The sequence below is a fragment of the Lepidochelys kempii genome, chromosome 3, assembly GCF_965140285.1.
Source record: "Lepidochelys kempii isolate rLepKem1 chromosome 3, rLepKem1.hap1, whole genome shotgun sequence".
NCBI classification, from domain to species: Eukaryota; Metazoa; Chordata; order Testudines; family Cheloniidae; genus Lepidochelys; species Lepidochelys kempii.
In genome coordinates, this window is record NC_136382.1 from 201,963,302 (window position 1) to 201,982,535 (window position 19,234).

Below are 19,234 nucleotides of genomic sequence, written 5' to 3' on the forward strand. Positions count from 1 at the left end.
TAAGTTCTGTTTACAAACTCAACAAGTTAAAAATAGATGCCCACCTAATGAGTCAAAAAATAATGAGTCAAAAAATAGTTCAATCCCTGATAGATAAGCGCAGAAATCAAGCATGGCTGACTTCATGTGTGCCCTTACGTGCCAGTCATGAGGCCCATCATCCTGGGTTGGAATTAGTAGGGAGCAGGTGTTGAGTGGTAAGAAGCAGTTTGGGGAGAGGAAGATCATGCATTCTATCCCAGAGAGGGCTGTGGAGGTCACTCCATCCCCAGGGCTGCAGAAATGGGAACAGAAGGGAGAGAGGGTGGATAACTATGCAGCATTTAGGATATAGGAAAAGTTACCACAGCCTGGTCAGGCCATGCAGCTCCCACACTGTGGATGTCCCAGGGCCATGATTTAGCCCTTTAAAAGATACTTGGTTAATTAAAGATATTATTGGAGCCAGGTGGCCCGCTGAAAGCTGTGAATATCTCCTCTTTACATCACATAAGAGGTAGGTATTTAGGTTTTACACTTTATTTTTATTTCCCCCTGGTGTCTAATGTGAGATGAACTCCAATGTAATTACTCGGGGTGGTCCTATTACACTCACAGATATTGTTTTGAAAGAAAATAGTGCCCAATAAATTGCGCACTACTTTCTGTTCTGACTCTTCTCCACGGTCAAACGTATAAGTGAATGCAGACTGTGGAATGATTTTCTTTTAGCTTATCCTTATACTGTACACCAGCTTCAGACTATTAGCCTTGTCTGATGCAGATGAGCAGCAAATAATAATGAATATAATAGTCCCAAGATTTTCAAAAGTGTCTAGTAATTTGAGGTGCCTCCATTTTTTGAGCTGAATATCCTGCTTCTGAAAATTCGACCCTTTTAAGGTGTCTTAAATTAGACACCCAAAATTGAAACATCCAGAATCGCTAGTTTCTTTTGGTAATCTCAGCCGATAATTGTGTCTCTGTCTCTGCATGATTCTGCATAAAAATATATTTTTTCCTTCAAATGAGCTACCTGATAGGAGAATAGAACATAACCTCTGAATGTATTGCTTGCTAGATCATTTTGTTCAGAGGTTTTATCAGTCAAATATTAAATAGAAGATTGTATTTAATCAAAGCAATTTTCTGTTCCCAGACTATCGTTAGAGGAAATAAACCTCAAAAGGATACTTCAATCAATGGCCTGCTAGAAGAATTTGACAATATCTCAGTGACACGCTCTAATTCCCTACGGAAGGAAAGTCCTCCCACTCCACACCAAGGAAACTCAAACCATGTACAAAGCCACCAGGAAGAAAATGGTTATATCACATATTCTCAGTATTCCAGTGAGTCGGACACCACGACAGACTATGTCACTGAAAAATACAGAGACAAGAGTTTTTATGGGGAAGAGTTAGACAGATACTGCCAAGGTAGCTTCGCCCCAAAACAGAATGGACACGTGATGAAAACAAAACCCGGAGACGCCTATTATTCAGAAATTAAGCCCCTAAAGTCAGACATCTCAAGGTTTCTTCCAGATTACCATACACATATGGAAACAAAAAGCAAACCAATTGAGTACAGTGGCCTAAAGTTGGAATATCAAAGGATTCTTAGTGGATCGTCTCTAGACTACAGAGAATCCTTTCACTATGCTCCATCTAGAACTTCAGTGCAGAGTGAGTGCTCAAAAGAGAGACGAGAATACAGTGACAGTGACTGGGGAAATGGACCAGACAAGGATGACTATGACAAAAGACCAAAGTCGTCATATGTAAACCAGACAAGTCCTCAGCCAGCCATGAGACAGAGGTCCAGATCAGGTTCGGGTCTGCAGGAACCAGTCGTGCCATACGGAGCAAGTGCTTTTAAATCAAATCAGCAAGGGCATTCATATAGTTCATACACCTACCCTCGCTTGTCAGAAACAGCAGGAGGCATTGCAAAGGTAAAATTAACATCTGTGGGTGCTATCACAGGCCATCACTTTCACAGGTGTGACCAACAGTTTCCAAAGGTGGTTGTATAAAGCTGGGCACTTGAATCCATGGTTAGGCACCTAAGTAAAAGTGGTCTGATTTCCCGAAGTGCTCAGCACCTATAGCTCCCCTTGATTTCACTGGGAGCTGCAAGTGCTCAGCAAGGCAATACCTTTGAATACCAGCCTACTTTTCCTTAGGCGTCTGATTAGGTGTCTCAGTTTAGGCGTCGGATTAGGTTCGTTTTATTTTCCCTCAAACACTGAGAGAAGCGCTGTACAGTAAAGGATTTTCAAGGGTTACCAATTAAAATGCTTTTAATTGTTAACCCTGGAAAGTCCCTTAATTTATGGTGTCACGCTGTCTGGAATGTTTTATGACTGTGCCTCCATCAGGACAGACTGTCAAAAGCAGGGCAGACCCCCCACCCCCACCCCAGGCTGGTGGTATGTTCTATCGTTAGATTTCACTGACCCAGTACCAAATGTGAACTCCCAAAGTACTACAGTAGTCTTATAAGGCATAGAATCACAGACTATCAGGGTTGGAAGGGACCTCAGGAGGTCGTCTAGTCCAACCCCCTGCTCAAAGCAGGACCAATACCCAACTAAATCATCCCAGCCAGGACTTTGTCAAGCCCGACCTTAAAAACCTCTAAGGAAGGAGATTCCACCACCTCGAGTCGGAGACTGTTCCCTTAGACACTCCAGTCTATCTTGCCACCCAGACAAGCTGGACTATGTGAAAAATGGTCACTTATACAAAAAAAAAATCACAAAATATTCTGGTTGCACCCAGTCCCAAGAGACCAGTCACTCACCAAGGTCAATTTGCATCCTGGGTCTCACACCAAAAACAATGCTGGTAGCCAATTCTATAGTAAACTCACTAAAGATTTATTAACTCAGACAAAGGAATGAGCGCTATTGAGATGTTAAAGCAGGTACAAATATATGTACAGGTGAGTCACAGTCTATAATTTCAAGGGGTAGCAGAGATGTAGTAATCTGTCAGTTTCCAAAAAGCCGTTAGGGCTAATCAGAGTAATTCTGGGGATCTCTGTTTTCTCATTTGGTTAATTCTTCCTTGTTAGAATCCAAATAGTCCAGAGATGAAGGGTTGGGGGGGGGATGTCTTTCTTCGATGATGGAGCGCAGTTAGAGTCTTTGATCTTGGATCATCACACACAATAACCACTGGCCTTTAAATGGACAAGAATTAGCACTTTCCTGTTACAGTTCTTCATTTGCATTACACAAGGCTTCTTTCTCATTTGATGGGTTATTTAGTTACAGGGATATAAATAATGTAAATGTTTGCTATTCCATTATAACAGGATACAGATATGTGAACATCCCATTAGTTTTCCTGAAGTTTAAACACCAAATACACTCTTTTTCATTTAACAGTCACTTTGATCTATACTAATACACAAGTGAATTGAACTGATTTCCAGCTGTGAGTGCGTCAGTTCTCAGCTGACGCCTAGGTCTTGACCACAGCTGACACTTGGCTTACCAGCATCACACATAGCTCGTTCCTCAGGGTTATACAGGGGAAAATGGCCAAAATATACAAACTTGGGGGCCTACACTGAGACATCTAAGTCCACATTCAGATGCCTAAGTAAAAAGCGGCCTGGTTTTTTTCAGTATTGACTTGCTGAGTGCTTGCAGCTCCCAGGTGCTGAGCACTTCTTCCAAGGGATGAGATCTGTTTCATTGTTGTATAATGGAACATTTTAATGCTCATGACATGGGCTGGGTTGAGAGCCCTGGAAAATTGATTCTGTTTACCTCCAGAACAGAAAGCAGCAGTTGAAGCTCTACCAGAAATATATTGTGACCGTAGGCCGGAGGGATGTGAAAGGCTTGTTCACACTCAATGCTCACCCACTCCTTGGCTCCTCTGCTGATGCTGCCACCCAGAGTTCTAATTAGTGCTCGGACCTATTAGCAGTAAACCGAGGAGGTTTAGCCCAAATTAAATTCGGGCAAGCGGTTTGGTTTTGGGTTTCTGGCCAAACCCCAGGGGACAGAAGAGTTCCCAGCCACGAAGTCTCTTCGATTGCCCCTTTGGTGCTCATTTGTGTTAAGCAAAGTCTAAGCAATGTCATTTATGTTTAAGGGATGTTTTGGTCACCTGTGGCTAACTCAAGCACTATGCTTTTCTTAACCTATGTATTATATAATTTGTTTAACATTGGCTTTAATAAAATTTTTAAATTTGCAGGATTGGTCTCTTAAACAGGACTGTAGAAAGAGGTATATTTTAGAAGGATCAGTGCACGGTAGGCTCTTTGGAAAAAGTGCCTCCCTGCAAGATTCATTGTCAGCTATGCGTTCCTTAGAACTCTGAAAACATTCCTACAACCGTGGTGCACTCGATACTCAATGATTCACCATTCTATGCAGCAGTTACGATTCCCAACCCCATCAGCAACCCCAGGAACTGAACAGCAGTGTTTTGTCTACAGATGATTGCCAGAGAGTTTCCTCTTCAGAGAGGCATTAGCGAGACAATGGTTTGTTAAATGAGTTTACTAAATGAGAATCGGGTCTTGAATCAGTTATCTTACCACTGAGATTGCCTTTAAAGTATAATTAAAAAGGAAAAAGTATGTATTGAAAGAATCTGCAGACACAAATGCATGGCTTTAAAAATATATTCGGGAAAAATAGTCATTACGGCTAATAAGTCTGAAGGGTAGATTTAGTTCACTATTACTTGCAGCTGTTTCATCTGATATGCCATGTACCTCAGATTCATCCCTGGTGTAAATCAAGTGAATTCAGTGATGTTACACCAAGGATGTATTTGGCCCTATGTATTTAACTCCAACTTTACAATGGGATCCAGGAAGGTGGCTCTTCACACATGCATACTGTCTCATTAATTTATCGGCTGGGACTGGTGGTCCAAGTAGAAGATATCATGTCTCCAACAGTGGACCGCACCGTCTGCTTTAGAGAAAGGTAGGGCAAGTTTCTTCCTCACCTCCTTCAGTGAGAGGTTGGTTTGTGCCCTTTGGATTTGATCCAAAGCCCACTGAAGTCAAACTTGCCCTGAACCAGGAGGGTTTATAGCCTGTATACATTTTGTTTCCTAGCTGATATAGATGTGGATGTTTATATAAACATTTAATCCTTTTTTTAAGCATACTAATTTTTTGGCCTTTATGATACCTTGTGGCAATGAGTTCCAGTGATTAATAATGTGTGCTGTACTTTTACCAGCTTTAAATGTGTCACTTTTCAGTTTTACTACATATCCCCTTGTTCTTCAGTCATGAGGGGGTAAATAGGATACCAATCTCTGACATTTTACTAGCTAAGAAGTGTAGGTTTGAGTTAGGTATCTTCTTCTGTGTTGAAGGCTGATGAACAAAAATTATGCTTCTCTGCAATATCCTTGTCCACCTTAGGCATATCCCTTTGTTCCCTGGCTGCCTCAAAGACCCCCCAAGTCTCTTACAGGTTCCCTGCTTTTGGTATACATATTTCTTGTTATTTGTTTATACGTCTTTGGCTATTTGCTCTTCAAATCCCCTCCTCACCCTCCTAACTTCCATTTTACATTTTTACTACCAGAATTTGTTCCTTTCCCTTGGCTTCACTGGGGCTGGATTTCCATTTTTGAAGGTTACCTGTTTGGCTTTTCCTAATCTCTTGCTTCTTGCCATTTAAACTTCAGAAACATAAGAACGGCCATGCCAAAGGTCCACCTAGCCCAGTATCCTGTCTTCCGACAGTGGCCAACGCCAGGTGCCCCAGAGGGGATGAACAGAACAGGCAATCATCAAGTGATGATTTAATCTCTTCTGTTTCGTATTACCTTCTTGCTTCCTTTTTAGTTTAGGGGAGCACATACCTCTAGAGACTCTATTGTCCTATGCTACAGAAGCCTCCCTCCGGAGTGTAAGGATTTTACTTTAGTCATGTGTAGGGTCTTTTCTGGATTACCCCTCTTCACCTTTTTTTTTTTTTATTCCCCTTTTAAAGATTAAAGTCGCATTGCTAGTTTATGATACAGCCCCTCCTCTGAGGATGTTGAACTTAATTACAGTGTGGCTACAAGTATGTAATGGAAGTTGGGGTTCCCTCCAAGAACTCTTTCCACTCGTCTTCCCAAGAACTCAGTTTGACTCCAGAATTCGTCACTCAGGTATCTTTATTTAGCATAGAGCAACGGGACCCTGAGTTGATCAGACTCAAATGCGGGATGGGGGGGTGGGATGCAGGGTACATCATAGCTCCAAAGTTACACAGAAACGCTCTCTCTTTATATACATTGACACATCTCATTGCAGGTTTCAGAGTAACAGCCGTGTTAGTCTGTATTCGCAAAAAGAAAAGGAGGACTTGTGGCACCTTAGAGACTAACCAATTTATTTGAGCATGAGCTTTCGTGAGCTACAGCTCACTCCACGGCATGCATCCGATGAAGTGAGCTGTAGCTCACGAAAGCTCATGCTCAAATAAACATCTCATTGCGTTTACTATACATCGCATTATACATTTTAGGCTTGGCTTGGTTACTTGGTACAGAATTGCTGTCCACACGCTGTCCATGTTTCGACTTCCTCTTTATTTTATCTCTTCATTCCTAACTTATTTTGTCCCTTGTTATCTAGTTCATAGTAAATAATTCCCTGGGTGTTCTTTCTCTTATCTTAGCTGGCTCAGACATTCAGTCTTTTTAGCCTACTGACCTACGTACTTCCCTTATTTAGCACAAATGTCCTGTTTTCATCCTAATAATTCATTTACCTCCCTAATCCTATCTTCTACAAAATAAGGCCTTTCCCCATGTGTTAATCACTCACGTCAGGCCAGGCCTCAGCTACAATGGATCAACTATAATTACTTCTTGAATCAACTCCTGGGTGAGATTTAGGACTCCGCTGAGAGTAGCTTCTCCTCTTTTGTGCTCTAAAAGTAGCTGTTTCGAGGTGCCATTGTAAAAGGTGTCGAGACATTGCTCCCTAAATCATACCCTAGTGAGACATTTGGTCATTTTATATTGCAAGTAGCTGAAGTGGGCCATTATTAGATTTAGTTGCTTCTTTGATCTCCTCCAACTGTCTGAAGATCAGCAGTATAACCCTTCTAACGTGTGTATTCTTATGACTTGACCTTACAATAGGATCTGTATGGACAGAAATGCTCTCTCGCTGTAGAAATATCTCATTAGGTTCAGTGGAATCTTTTAGGTACTCCCATACCTCCATGGCCTAATATATCCTTCCTGCTTGGTTGATACTCAGATATTACATTATCCCATCAGTCTTTGTCATTCCACTGTGTTCCAGAAATGCTTCTTAGGCTAAGGTCCTCTTCTATTGTCAGGTTTTCTAGTTCACCTGTTTTTCCTTTAAGCTCCTCCTCTTGGTATACAGTCCTTTATAGATTTTGTGTTTGACCGTATGCCTATTTTTTAATTCCTTTATGTGAAACCTTGTTGGGGTTTTTTTCCGGAATCTACCTGTGTGATCCCATCCATCACTGCCCAACATCGGCTTCCTTTTGTTTTATTGCAATACCTAACAGAAGTCTTTGTCTAACTTGACTGCTCCTCAGCACCTGGCTGGTTTTCCCCAGATCCTGGTTTAAATTATACCTCCCCACCCTACATTTCTTATAGATATTCTGTGCCTGCAGGCTACTTGCTTTTTAGTTAAGGTGGAGCCAATCCTTAAGTATAGGCTCTCCCTTCCTTTTCTCAGTGACTAATGAGGATAACCCCTTCCTTTTTTATGGCATCTTCTCATTCACATATTGAAACCCTGATATTATCCCTGTTCAGCTCATCATGTGTGTGGCAGAGGAAGCATTTCAGTGATCTCTACTGGAGAAGCCCTGGACATTAGTCTCCACCGTTGCCCCTTCCCTGCCCCGAAGCCTGCCGCCTGCCCCACCCCTTCTCCGAGACCCCCACCCCGAGGCCGAGGGGTTCAGAGTGTGGGAGGGGGCTCTGGGCTTGGGAAGAGAATTGGGTGCAGGAGGGGTTGAGGGCCCTGGGCCCTCCAGTAAGCATTCAACCCACCACTTTTGGATCTGGCAGGCAAGTCACCAAGCAGTTCTCGGTCACCATATAACTAGCTATCATTATGTCTCGTGATTGAATCTCCTCTCACCACAGCCTCTCTGCACCCTCCTGTGGCATCCCCATCTCCTGGTGGGACTAGGTTCATGATCAATGTTCAGGCCATTCTACCTCTGTGGAAAGGGGGCTCCCCTTTTAGGATGTTCGTCCTTATTTTCCACCTTGGTTCCCTCCCATAGGATACCAAATTCTTCAGCTGGGGGTTTGGGGCAGCCGTTTCTGAGATGGGCCTTTTCTACAGTGCTCCTGCTGGCTGCTTCTATGAATAATTTAGCGGCACTCCACACGGGTGAAGGGTCTTCCCCTGTATATCATGTTACAGGATCAGGGTCTTAGTTTGCGTGTGAATAAGCAGGTGTTTCCTCCTAATACCATATTAACGGTCTGTAATTTCTGGTGTTACAAAATACGCATTACTGTCATCAACATGAAAGGTAAAATGACTTTAAACACCTTGCGATACCCCCTTTGTAACAACTGAAAGGCCTCAGTGCTGAAATGAGCACGCACACATTTGAGTAGCATTGTGAGGCAGTGAACCAACCCGCACAGCAGCAGACGCGTGTTCCATTACAGTGCAGCGCCTTGATGGATTTCATGTCAGAACCTAATCTGCCCTGTTGACCTGATTTTTAATGAGGCCTGTGCTGAGGTTTTTTTATGGTCTTTTAAAGGGTTTCCTTTGGGAGGCTAATTGAATACCATAATATAAATAGAAGCATTAATGAAATAGTATCTGTTCAATTGTGCAGTGATGGGAAGAACTGTATTACGATGTGGCTAATAATGAGAAGTTAGTTGATTTAATGGCTTTTCCCTGTGTATTTTTGTTACATTTCATTGTATTCCAGAAATGAATGGTTTTGAATGGTATTGTAAGCCAGGTTATCAAATGCTACAAAATGTATCCGCAAGTACACTGTATTTTTCAGGAGTTTTGCTGAACTGATTAATTTTCATTTTAAAATTCTGAAAACCCATCCCATCCTTAAGTTTAAATTTCAAATAATTGACTTATATGTATGCATTGATCTAAATGTGTAAGGTGCTCCCATCACCAGAGTATCTGGGCACCTTGCGCATTAATTAGATTGGCAACAGCAGAGTCCCTAGTGGTCTCTAAGCCTTTGCAGTTTATAGAAAACTTTGCTTGATGGATCAAATGGATCCATTCCTATAATTATTTGTATCTTTACCTTGTATAAAAATCTTCTCTCAGGAAGCTGCTACTTTAAGTATGATGCTGTCTGGTGTTTTTGTGCATGCTACATATTATTGGTTGCGACGACTCAAAAGAGTCATGTTAAAGAAGGTTTCAGAGTGGCAGCCGTGTTAGTCTGTATCCGTAAAAAGAACAGGAGGACTTGTGGCACCTTGGAGGCTAACAAATTTATTTGAGCATAAGCTTTCATGAGCTACAGCTCACTTCATCGGATGCAATGTAGCTTATGAAAGCTCATGCTCAAATAAATTTGTTAGTCTCTAAGGTGCCACAAGTCCTCCTGTTCTTTTTATGTTAAAGAAGATGTCTCAGTTTCACGTTTCAAAGAGGAATATTTAAGCAGCCCTTTGAGAGCGTGCAAACCCTCCTCCCATTCGAAGCTGCATGAAAAGATGGGCAAGTGTCTTACACAGAATGTTGCAAAACACTGATATAATTTGGCACGTCGAGGTTTCTTTCCCCCACTGAGTAGAGTTCGGCTACAAACTCCTTCTCTCCCGTGCAGCAGGCAACAGTGATAAATTGATGCTGCAGTAGTTTTTTTTTTTTTTTCTTTTTTCAGCCGTAGCATAAAATGGTCAAATGATGTTCCACTGCAGAATTCAATTTCACAGTTCAGTTGGGTCCTTGATTACGCTGCCAAATTCAGATTAATGTGCACTTAACTAACACGGATCAGGGGACTCCTGGCTGACAGCCAGCAGTAATAGTAGCCACCGAGAGCTGTGTAGAGTTTTATGCCCTGTCCACCCCGGTGCACCGCCAGTGGATTTGATTGATTAAATGAATTCATAGGTATAATTATTTGTAATTGTGCTACATCATGAGCCTCTGTCTCTGCACCACGCACCCTCCTCAGAGATGTTACACACATTGTCATGGGCTATTTTTGCTATGTTGTAAACAGAGATTCATTTCCAAAAAATTGCTTACATGTATTTTTGCCCATACCTTTTGGGTTTGACTAGAGGTATGGATGAGCAAACATCTTGTCTGAGAATGTAAAAAATTCATTTATTTTACAGAGAAGAAGTTTGAAAACACTTTAAGGCAAAGGAAGTTTTAAGTGGAAATAGGGCATGTGTTAGTTGTTTTTCCATCAAAGGAATAATGCTGACACTTGTGGGGGTTTTTAAAGCCTCCTATTGAGATAATTTCTTCCCAGATTGTCTCTGATTTCAAAGGAAAATTAGGGGTTGTATGACACTGCAGTTAAGTAGTTTGTCATTCTGGAGAATCATTAAAGAAATTAAATTAGTCTCCTTGTTGCTCGTTCTGTCTTGCTTGAAGGAAGCCCGCTTTGAAAACGATGAAGACCAAACACCCATTTCAGATAGGTTATAGGCTCATGTAATCACTACGCTCCCCTGCACCCCTTAGTTTGAACTTTCATGGTTTCTGCTTATTGTCTGTTTAATCTATTGTAGCATTTGCCCGTTATAACGATGCTCAGATTATTGGGAAGAACAATAGGTGCAATACCAGTTTTGGGGAATTGTAAGGAAGACCCTGAAGAATTATAGTGTGTGAATCGTATAAGCAAGGCATTTGAAATGAATGCACCATTGTCATTTGAGCCATATAACCCTACATTCCTTCTTCGGTGCTGTTGTAGGAAGCTAGGACCAGTGCTGGTGTGCAGTGGTCTATCTACACGGAGCCGTTAGGGAAGTGTCTGCTCCACAATCAGTAGGAAAGGGCAGGTAACTAGAAATGGTGAGAGGTGGGCCATCAGTGGAAGAAATTTTAAGCTGGTGGCCGGGTCCAGTTTGCCCTGCATGTGACTGGGATCTAGCCAATCGAAACACGTCTGTCTATGCTGACAGCCCCCACTCCCTTCAATAGTGGCAGTCATTTGGCCACATTGTCACATTGCACAGGAGTACAACCAATGCTAGCAGGGCCTTATCACCCAGACCATTGGAGTGGGAACAACTTTCCAGCTCCCAGTCACTCCTGGTTTCATTCTAGGAGTGGTCTGTATCTGTATATCTGTAAATAGTTAATAGTCCAGGTACCAGGAGATTGTGGTCAAGAATATGTAGCATAGCTCCTGGACCTATAAAACTTGTTGTGCATTGCAAATGGCTTCCTCTGTGCATCTCTTTGCCTCCGCTCTTAACAGGTTGTGATGCAGGTAAATTGGTGCTAGCATGGCAGTAAGGATGACAGTGTGGCACAGGCATCAGCTGGGTAACAGATGCTGGATGGCAGCTACACACAAGTCTTTCCAGTGCCCCTGAGCACAGTAATTACTGCCAATGCACCCATTGTGTTGTGATCCTTGGAGTTCCTCCTGGTGGTCCAGAGAGTGAAACATGCTGAGAACCAAGCAGGGGGTGAGGAATGGGAGTGTCAAGTGGGTCTGTGATTAGAGCTTTCTTTTACTAAATGTGCACAAAAAGAGAAAGTTGGAAAACCAAGTAGGGATCTCAGAAATGAGAAATCACGGTGGAGGTGGCCACGCTATGGTACTGAGGAATTGAGGTCTGACTTCATTGATAACATAAGGTTTAGAATGCTCATAATATCTGCAATTATTTTCAGCCATTGATCAATGCTGAATACAACATGTTAACTTTGCCTTGTTTTAATTTTTGCAGGTGGATTACGATCGAGCACAGATGGTAGTTAGCCCACCACTATCTGGATCAGATACCTACCCTAGAGGCCCAACAAAGCTACCTCAAAGTCAAAGCAAAGTTAGCTATTCAGGTAGTAGCTTCCAGTATCCTTCAGTCTATCACAAAGCTTCTCATTATCACCAGCCTGCCCTCCAGTCAAGCTCTCCTTATATTTCCACGGCTTCTTACCCAAGCTCCCCAAGTATCACGTCAGGTGCTTATCCCCCACCTAGCTGGGGTTCATCCTCCGATCAGCAGCCCTCCAGGGTGTCACATGAACAGTTCAGAGCTGCCCTTCAGCTTGTTGTCAGTCCCGGCGACCCCAGGGAATACTTGGACAACTTTATCAAAATAGGAGAAGGCTCCACGGGGATCGTTTGCATTGCCACTGAGAAGCACACTGGAAAGCAAGTTGCAGTGAAGAAAATGGATCTCAGGAAACAGCAAAGAAGAGAATTACTCTTCAATGAGGTAAGCCATTTTGGACGAGGCGACAATTTTGCAGGTTACTGATCACAGAGAGGAACAAAACGGAAATCCCCTCAGTGCCCAGTGGATAAGGCTTTAGCCTCCTAAGGTGGGGGTGGTGAGTTCAGTTGTAACTTCCTGAGTCACAGTCTCCATTTTGGGTGGCCCCTTACTATGGGCAGGTGATAAACCGACCATCAAGCCGAATATTTGTCACTTTTGTAAACAAATCTAAAACTTCATTTTATTTTCTATTCTGCTATTCCTTTAAATATCTCACTATGGGCTTAGTCATAGCTTTGCCAGGAGCCCAGCATTGTTGCCCTGAAGCTGGAGATGCTCTGAGTCAGTCGCCTGGTTCCCCGCTGCTCTGGGAAGGGAGGTCGGGTCTGTAATCTGTCCCAGCATATGTTCCTTGGCACCCCAATGCAGCCAAGGCTTTGCCCATTCCCTGCCTTATTGTGCCCACTCCTGCTCAGCAGCAAGGTTAGGGTGGCTCTTCACTGTTACCTGGGGTGTGGGTAGCAATGCAGGGGCAAAAGGGAATGAATGCCTTATGACCCCAATTGCTGCTTTAGCTGGGTCACAAATGAGCTGTATATTATTAGGGTGTTTTTAACTCTCTGCATGTTGACTTTGGTGGCACCATGAAGAAGGCTTTGCTTGACTGATTTGATACAATCTCTGTTGTACTAAAAGGACAAGCAACAGGCAAAAAAAGAAAGAACCATTCCTGTTTTTATATTCAAAAGAAAGCTGTTATCCACCAAATATGATTTAGAAAGGATACTTCCTCCATCTTTCAGAAATGATTTACAGGAAAACATGTAAATATATTTGTTAGAAAAACATTTTGTGGTGTAATTAGGCACAAGGATTTAGCAAGGGTGTTACACCATAACATTTCTTGAGTGCAGAGGTAAAAGAAGAATGGTCCAGAGTCAAAACGTTTCCAGTAACTCATGCACTCTTTGTCTTTTGCTTAGGTTGTAATAATGAGGGATTACCATCATGAAAATGTGGTTGACATGTACAACAGCTATCTTGTGAATGATGAGCTCTGGGTTGTTATGGAGTTTCTGGAAGGTGGTGCTTTGACGGACATAGTGACGCATACAAGGTATGTTTGGTTAGCATCATCTGTACACTGTTTTAGTGTTGAAGGCACCTATTCTTTCAAAGGTGCAGTAAATCCTGTGCTTCTACTAGGGCAAGAAGGAATATCTGGCTTTGTCTTGCTCATGCTTACTGCCACTGTCAGTTTATAGAAAAGGGGGAAGCGTTAGCAAAAGTGGGACTGAGTGCAATCCATGCCTGCTTTGTCCCAGCTTAAGCACTCAGTGAGTCAGTTGAAACTGATGAGTGATTTAAACATGGTTTGGTATTTTCAGCATCTGTCTAAAAGCGGACAGGTCTGTAATGTAATAAATTCATACTCCTGACAAAATGCAAAAACTATGAGAACTTTACTATGCATTTAATCTAAAAAAACCCAAAAACCTGTTTCTGTCAAAGGAGTCTAGAAGCCAGTTAAAATAACTGAAAATGCCCAGCTCTGCTCAGTATGCAACAGGTCCATTTTTCTACCTTTATACTGATCAACTCTCTTTAAGGGTGAATGGAAAGTCCTTTTTGATCTGCTAAGGTTGGGGTTCTGTGTTTCTCATACAATAACTGTGTAGCTAACACCTAAAAGAACACAGGGAACTCCATAGGAATGAGGGGTGTCTCACCAACCATTCCAAGGGAAATACGGAAATGTTAACTTGGGTCTTAGCAGAAAGGTGATGGAGAGAATGATTTGCAACACTTACTAATATAAATGTATATATTCTGTTAGAGTGAAATCCCGCCCAGTCCCCTTCTCTCTTGTTTTTTCTTCCCCCTCTCTCCCCGCTGTTTTTTCTTGTCCCCATCCAAATCCAGAACTTTGAGGCTGAATTGCCACTTCTGTGAAGAAAGCCTGACTCCACTGAAGTCCATGACAAAACTCCCCTGGACTTCAGCTGGACCAGAATGTCACCTCAGAGCCAGAGCTATATTAGGGAGGTGAGGTGGTGTCAGTATACCACATGAATGATGTTGGCTGGAGCCATTATGCCTGCATGACACAGGAGTAAGCAAAACACCTCCAGAGGTGCTGGACAACAGCATACTATTGGCAGCCACTGTTACCTCGTTGCAAAAGTTTACGGTGAGCTCCTCCCAGGGCTGGCCTTCCTCCTCTGGCCTCCCCCCAGCCTGCACAGCCATGTTCCCCACAGACTTGCTCTACGTGTCCATCGACAGAAGATGTCCTTTCCCCCTTCACTTTGCATTGTAGAGTGCAGGCTGTTGTTTTATGGCTACCTCCTTCATGAGACCCCTGAGAAGAAAAGAGCCTCCTGAGCCCTCTGACCCACAAAGCACCTGTGTTGGCACCAGCCATATTTTGGCCCTTCAGCCAGAGGCGATAACTCTGCTCATTCAACTATTGTGGAGAAAGGGACGTAGGATCAGAGCAGTCTTCCATCCAGCCCAGTATCCTGTCTCTAGTAGTATTCTTTACTAGCTGTATCTGAGCAAGATGCGGTAAACCCTGCTGTAGGCAGCTACAGGTTAAGAGAAAACTAAACCAGTGGCAACGTAGGTTCTTACTGTTAGGAATTCTTTCTCTGGTATAGCTAAAGTGGTACAATACCCCCTAGTGTATAAATGTGCTGGTGTAGCTATTCCCATTCAGAAAGGAAAATAAGATATACTGGGGTAAGAACCTTCATGCCTCTATAACTGCACCAACTTCAGGGGTTGGACTGGTATGCTTATTTCAGTTACAAAAATAGCACACCCCCTAATCAACATAATTAAACAGGTACCAAAGGTTACATGGAGCTCCTGACTTTATGCCTATCTTCCAGCTTGCCTTCTGAATGGACAGATTTGATTTTGTGTAACATATTCCCTCTGTTTGCCACCCACCTTTTTTCCAGCGCAGGAAGAAGGTAGGCAGGAGAAAAGTGTTTTACATTTAACCAGCAAAATGCCTTTCTCCTTGAATCGAAACCACACAACTAGCACATCTATGTGGAGGAAATTTAGCTATACACAAAGAAGAGGACTCCCAGTTTAACAACGAATAGCAATCCAGTCACAAAAGTTATCTAAGAATTTAATAACATGTTCAGGTCACGGCTAAATAGGTATTGTAAAATAGATACTTATTTTTTAAGTGTTGCCTCAACTGATATGCAAAAAAATCTCGGCCATTGTAAGTCATTTGTTAACTACGCTGCCCGCCCCAAAACTTCAAAACCACTCTGCCAAATACCTTTGACAGGAATTTAATGGCAAACAGATGTTTACAGAAAATGGCTACTTAAGAGCCGTCATCGTTTTTTGCAACCACAAGAGTCATTCCTTAATCTTTTTTACTTTTTCTGACCTTCTCTCAACAATTTTGCTGAAAGGTTGTAACATTTCCATAGCAGCGTGAAAGCAGAAGTCTCCTTGGTGTAATAGAGGGAGCTTTGGCCAGCAAGACAGGAATCATGCTCTTTACTGGCTCTTCTAAAGCGTAAGGCGCGTGGTGAGTCACAGCTGAACTATGGATTGTTTCTACATCTCTCATTGAACGCCTGCCACGGGATGTTCTGTGGACGAAGGCTGATGTGAAAGAGCAACTGATAGAATGGCTTACAGTTCACTAACTCCCTTCAATGTCATCATTATAACGATGGTATAGCAATGTGACAGGCTTCTTTTCCAATGCATATGTTTTTGTAAATGATGACTGGATAAGTATGTCTTATCATATGATTTATGAGGCCCTTCTTGAAATATCATGTTAAATGTTTATTTGTAATGTACATCAGAGCAATGGAAATAACCCCTACATAATTGCACACAGGATGGGAATCCACAGATTTGCTCTGAAATCCAAGAATCATTTCCCTTGCTCATTCTCTTTCATGATTCCATCCCAGTAGTGATTTGTCCTTCTTGGCAACTATTGGACTTATGAAAGAACTTCAGTTTCTTTCAGAACAGGAAATTGACTAACTAAATACATTACATTGAGCTATACATTACATGTATTTAATGCCGCACACCTACTTCGTTTTCAAAATTTTTCCTCATGCTTAAATTTCCAAAAAGTATACCTGCTCCATTTTTTAAAGAAACAAAAGTGCAGTGCTGCTCTGGTAAGTGACTATCAAAGTGGCATCAAAGCGTTCCCTGTTTGTCATTTGTCAGTGATTTGCAGATAAAATTTACTTTAATTACAAGTAAGACGGCTCCCAGCCCTGCTAACTCAACATGTGATTTGAGAGTCAAACTATTTCCTTCTCACACATTATCACCAGTAACAAGTGACCTGTTGGTAAAATTAGGAAATTGACAGTTACACCTGTGCAGCCCCATTGTCTTCATACCCACTAGAATGACCTCTGTAGCCTCACCGGCATAAATGAATTTGCACAGATGTAACTGATTGGAACTTAGTAAAAGTTGAGAGTGCCCAGAAAAGAAGACAAGCCAGTTGACTTTCTTCTCTGTGTTGACTCTGCAAGACTAAGAGTTGCAAAAAAAGATAAAATTTTACTTCTGTTATTGAAGTCCAGCGAGATGACTTGGACACTGCGCAGGGAGCTGTCTGTTCAGCAAGGAGGTGTCATTTTTGCACCGTCACTTTTCAGAACAGAAGCACACTTTAAAGGCAGAATGAAGGCTCTGCGTCTCGAGATTATTTCCACATCTCAGTGTTTTATTTGTTGCAAGGCAGGGGTTCCTGGTCATTTGGGACTGGTGGTGCTTAGCCCCAACGATATCATCCCACTCTCAGTCAGACTGTATACACTGTCTGTCATGTAGTTACCATTCTTCAGAGTGAAATACCACCTGCTGTCACGAGTGGTGCTGGAGCGTCTTTAGGCAGCTTGGCTGCAGTACTATCTACTGCCGTTGGGGTCACCTGGGAGGGCTGAAACTCCTCCAGCTTTCAGAGGTCCTAGCAGCTCCAGGACATCTGGGGCAGAGTTAAGGTTGTTGTGCGTGATCTGTAGTGTTGAGTAGTTGAGTTGGTAAGGTGCAGGCCTGTGATTTGAGGAGCAGTGGGTATGTACTGTTGGGTAGTTTAACTTTTCATCTCTGTGCTGTTGTGATTTTTGTGTCATGTAGAGCAACCTGAACTGTTTCACAACAAAGTTATTAGTCTGTGAACATGAAAACAAAGTTTCTGATCCAGTGACAGTTAACTACATAGAGTCCTGTGCAGCGGGGGACCAACACGGAGTGACCAGTGGCTCTTGAGGGAGAGGATATGAGATTGTTCTTCAGGCCTCCTAACCCCTCCTTCTCTCCAAGAGCAACATCATCATTTAGGAGTTGACCCAGAGGAAAAAACTTCCAACCCATGCCACCATGTCACATTGGCTGGAGCTCCCTGGAAAGAGTTCAGTGTGATTTTTCCATTGTAATTCTGGTGAGCCTAGTTTCTATATATGGCTGTCTAGTCGACAGAGTCTGTGACTTTGACCTTGGCAAGGACAGAGAGCAGTAAACAGTCCTGAGAGGGAAGGACATCTTAGAATGAGAAGCAGATGGGGCGGCAAATTTGGGCTTGATCAGTTCCTTTGAGAGACTTGGCTGCTGTCTATCACTACTGCATATTGACTTGAATGGGGCTGTGCCAGCTTACATCAGCAAAGGTGCTGGCCCATGTCCTTATCTGTTTCTTCCGTAGTTTATTCTTCCTCTCTTTTTACATGTGTCCTCACGCCTTGCCTTCTTGCCTTCAGAATGAATGAAGAGCAGATAGCTACAGTTTGTCTGTCTGTACTGAGAGCGCTGTCCTGCCTGCACAATCAAGGGGTTATTCACCGCGATATAAAAAGTGACTCTATACTTCTCACGAGCGATGGAAGGGTGAGCGTTTAACATTTTCACTCCTACTGTATCTTTAACTGTGACAATCCAAATGATCCATGTAACTATCCTGTAACCAAATTAATGAAAACCCTATGGAGGGTTGCAGACATCAGCTGTTGAAAGCATGATATACTAATCTTGGCTCCGCCTGCTATAGAAGGTCCAGGCCTCACAGCTCTTCCCACAAACGAATGCAGGAATTGCCAGAGCATATCAGAACAATAGTCCTTCTAGTCCAGGATCCTGTCTCCAACAGTAGCCAATACTAGACTGAGACAATGTAAGTCACTGCAGCCTATAAAGGGTTAATAGATTTCTTCCCATCATGTGGCTTCTCAGGGGTGGAATACATAAGGCAGAGGAAGCTGGGTGAAAGGCCTCACTTGAGAAGAGGGTGTCCTCTTTCTCCTGGCTGGCTGAGGCAGGGAAAGCCGTGGAGGAGTGTTACCAGCATTTTTAGTTGACTTATTTTGTTTGTGACCATTATTTCTGAACAATAAACAAAGCCCAGAGGAAATGGCCATAAAAAGGACTTGGACATAGAATCTGACTCCCTTCCCTGGTGGGTGAAACAACCCACTAGCTTACACAGATGTTTTAGAGGAACATATAAAATCTCTGTTGTGTAGCACTGAGCCATGACAGAGTACTATTGTGCACTAGTAGCCTGCTGATGCACATGCTGGAGTAGCATGTGGCTGTTAGCGTATGGATCATTCATTTTATATTTCACTTTTATTTTTATACAACCTTCTTAAAAAACAGTTGCGTGCAGCATTATAGAGGTACCCTTCCACTACCAAAAATAGTTCCTAGTGAAAGGTGTAGGTGAAATTATATGTTTATTTGCAATATAATGATTCAGTCACTTGATGTCTGTGTGGGATATAGAGAGTAAACATGGTAAACATGGAAGACAAAGCTGGAACTCAAACTCTGTG

At 42.6% G+C, this 19,234-nt stretch overlaps 1 protein-coding gene across 11 annotated transcripts in view; it reads left to right on the forward strand.

Moving 5' to 3' along the window:
- PAK5 (p21 (RAC1) activated kinase 5) overlaps positions 1–19,234 on the forward strand; it is a 178,841-nt gene that overhangs the window by 141,768 nt on the left and 17,839 nt on the right. For 10 of the 11 annotated variants that reach the window (XM_073339626.2, XM_073339634.2, XM_078852357.1 and 7 more), the window contains 4 exons: positions 1,139–1,936; positions 11,898–12,389; positions 13,373–13,506; positions 18,164–18,290. In XM_073339626.2, coding sequence (XP_073195727.1) covers positions 1,139–1,936; positions 11,898–12,389; positions 13,373–13,506; positions 18,164–18,290 — 1,551 coding nt within the window. The remainder of the gene's footprint in view (positions 1–1,138; positions 1,937–11,897; positions 12,390–13,372; positions 13,507–18,163; positions 18,291–19,234) is intronic. The other variant, XM_073339635.2, reaches the window with a different exon arrangement.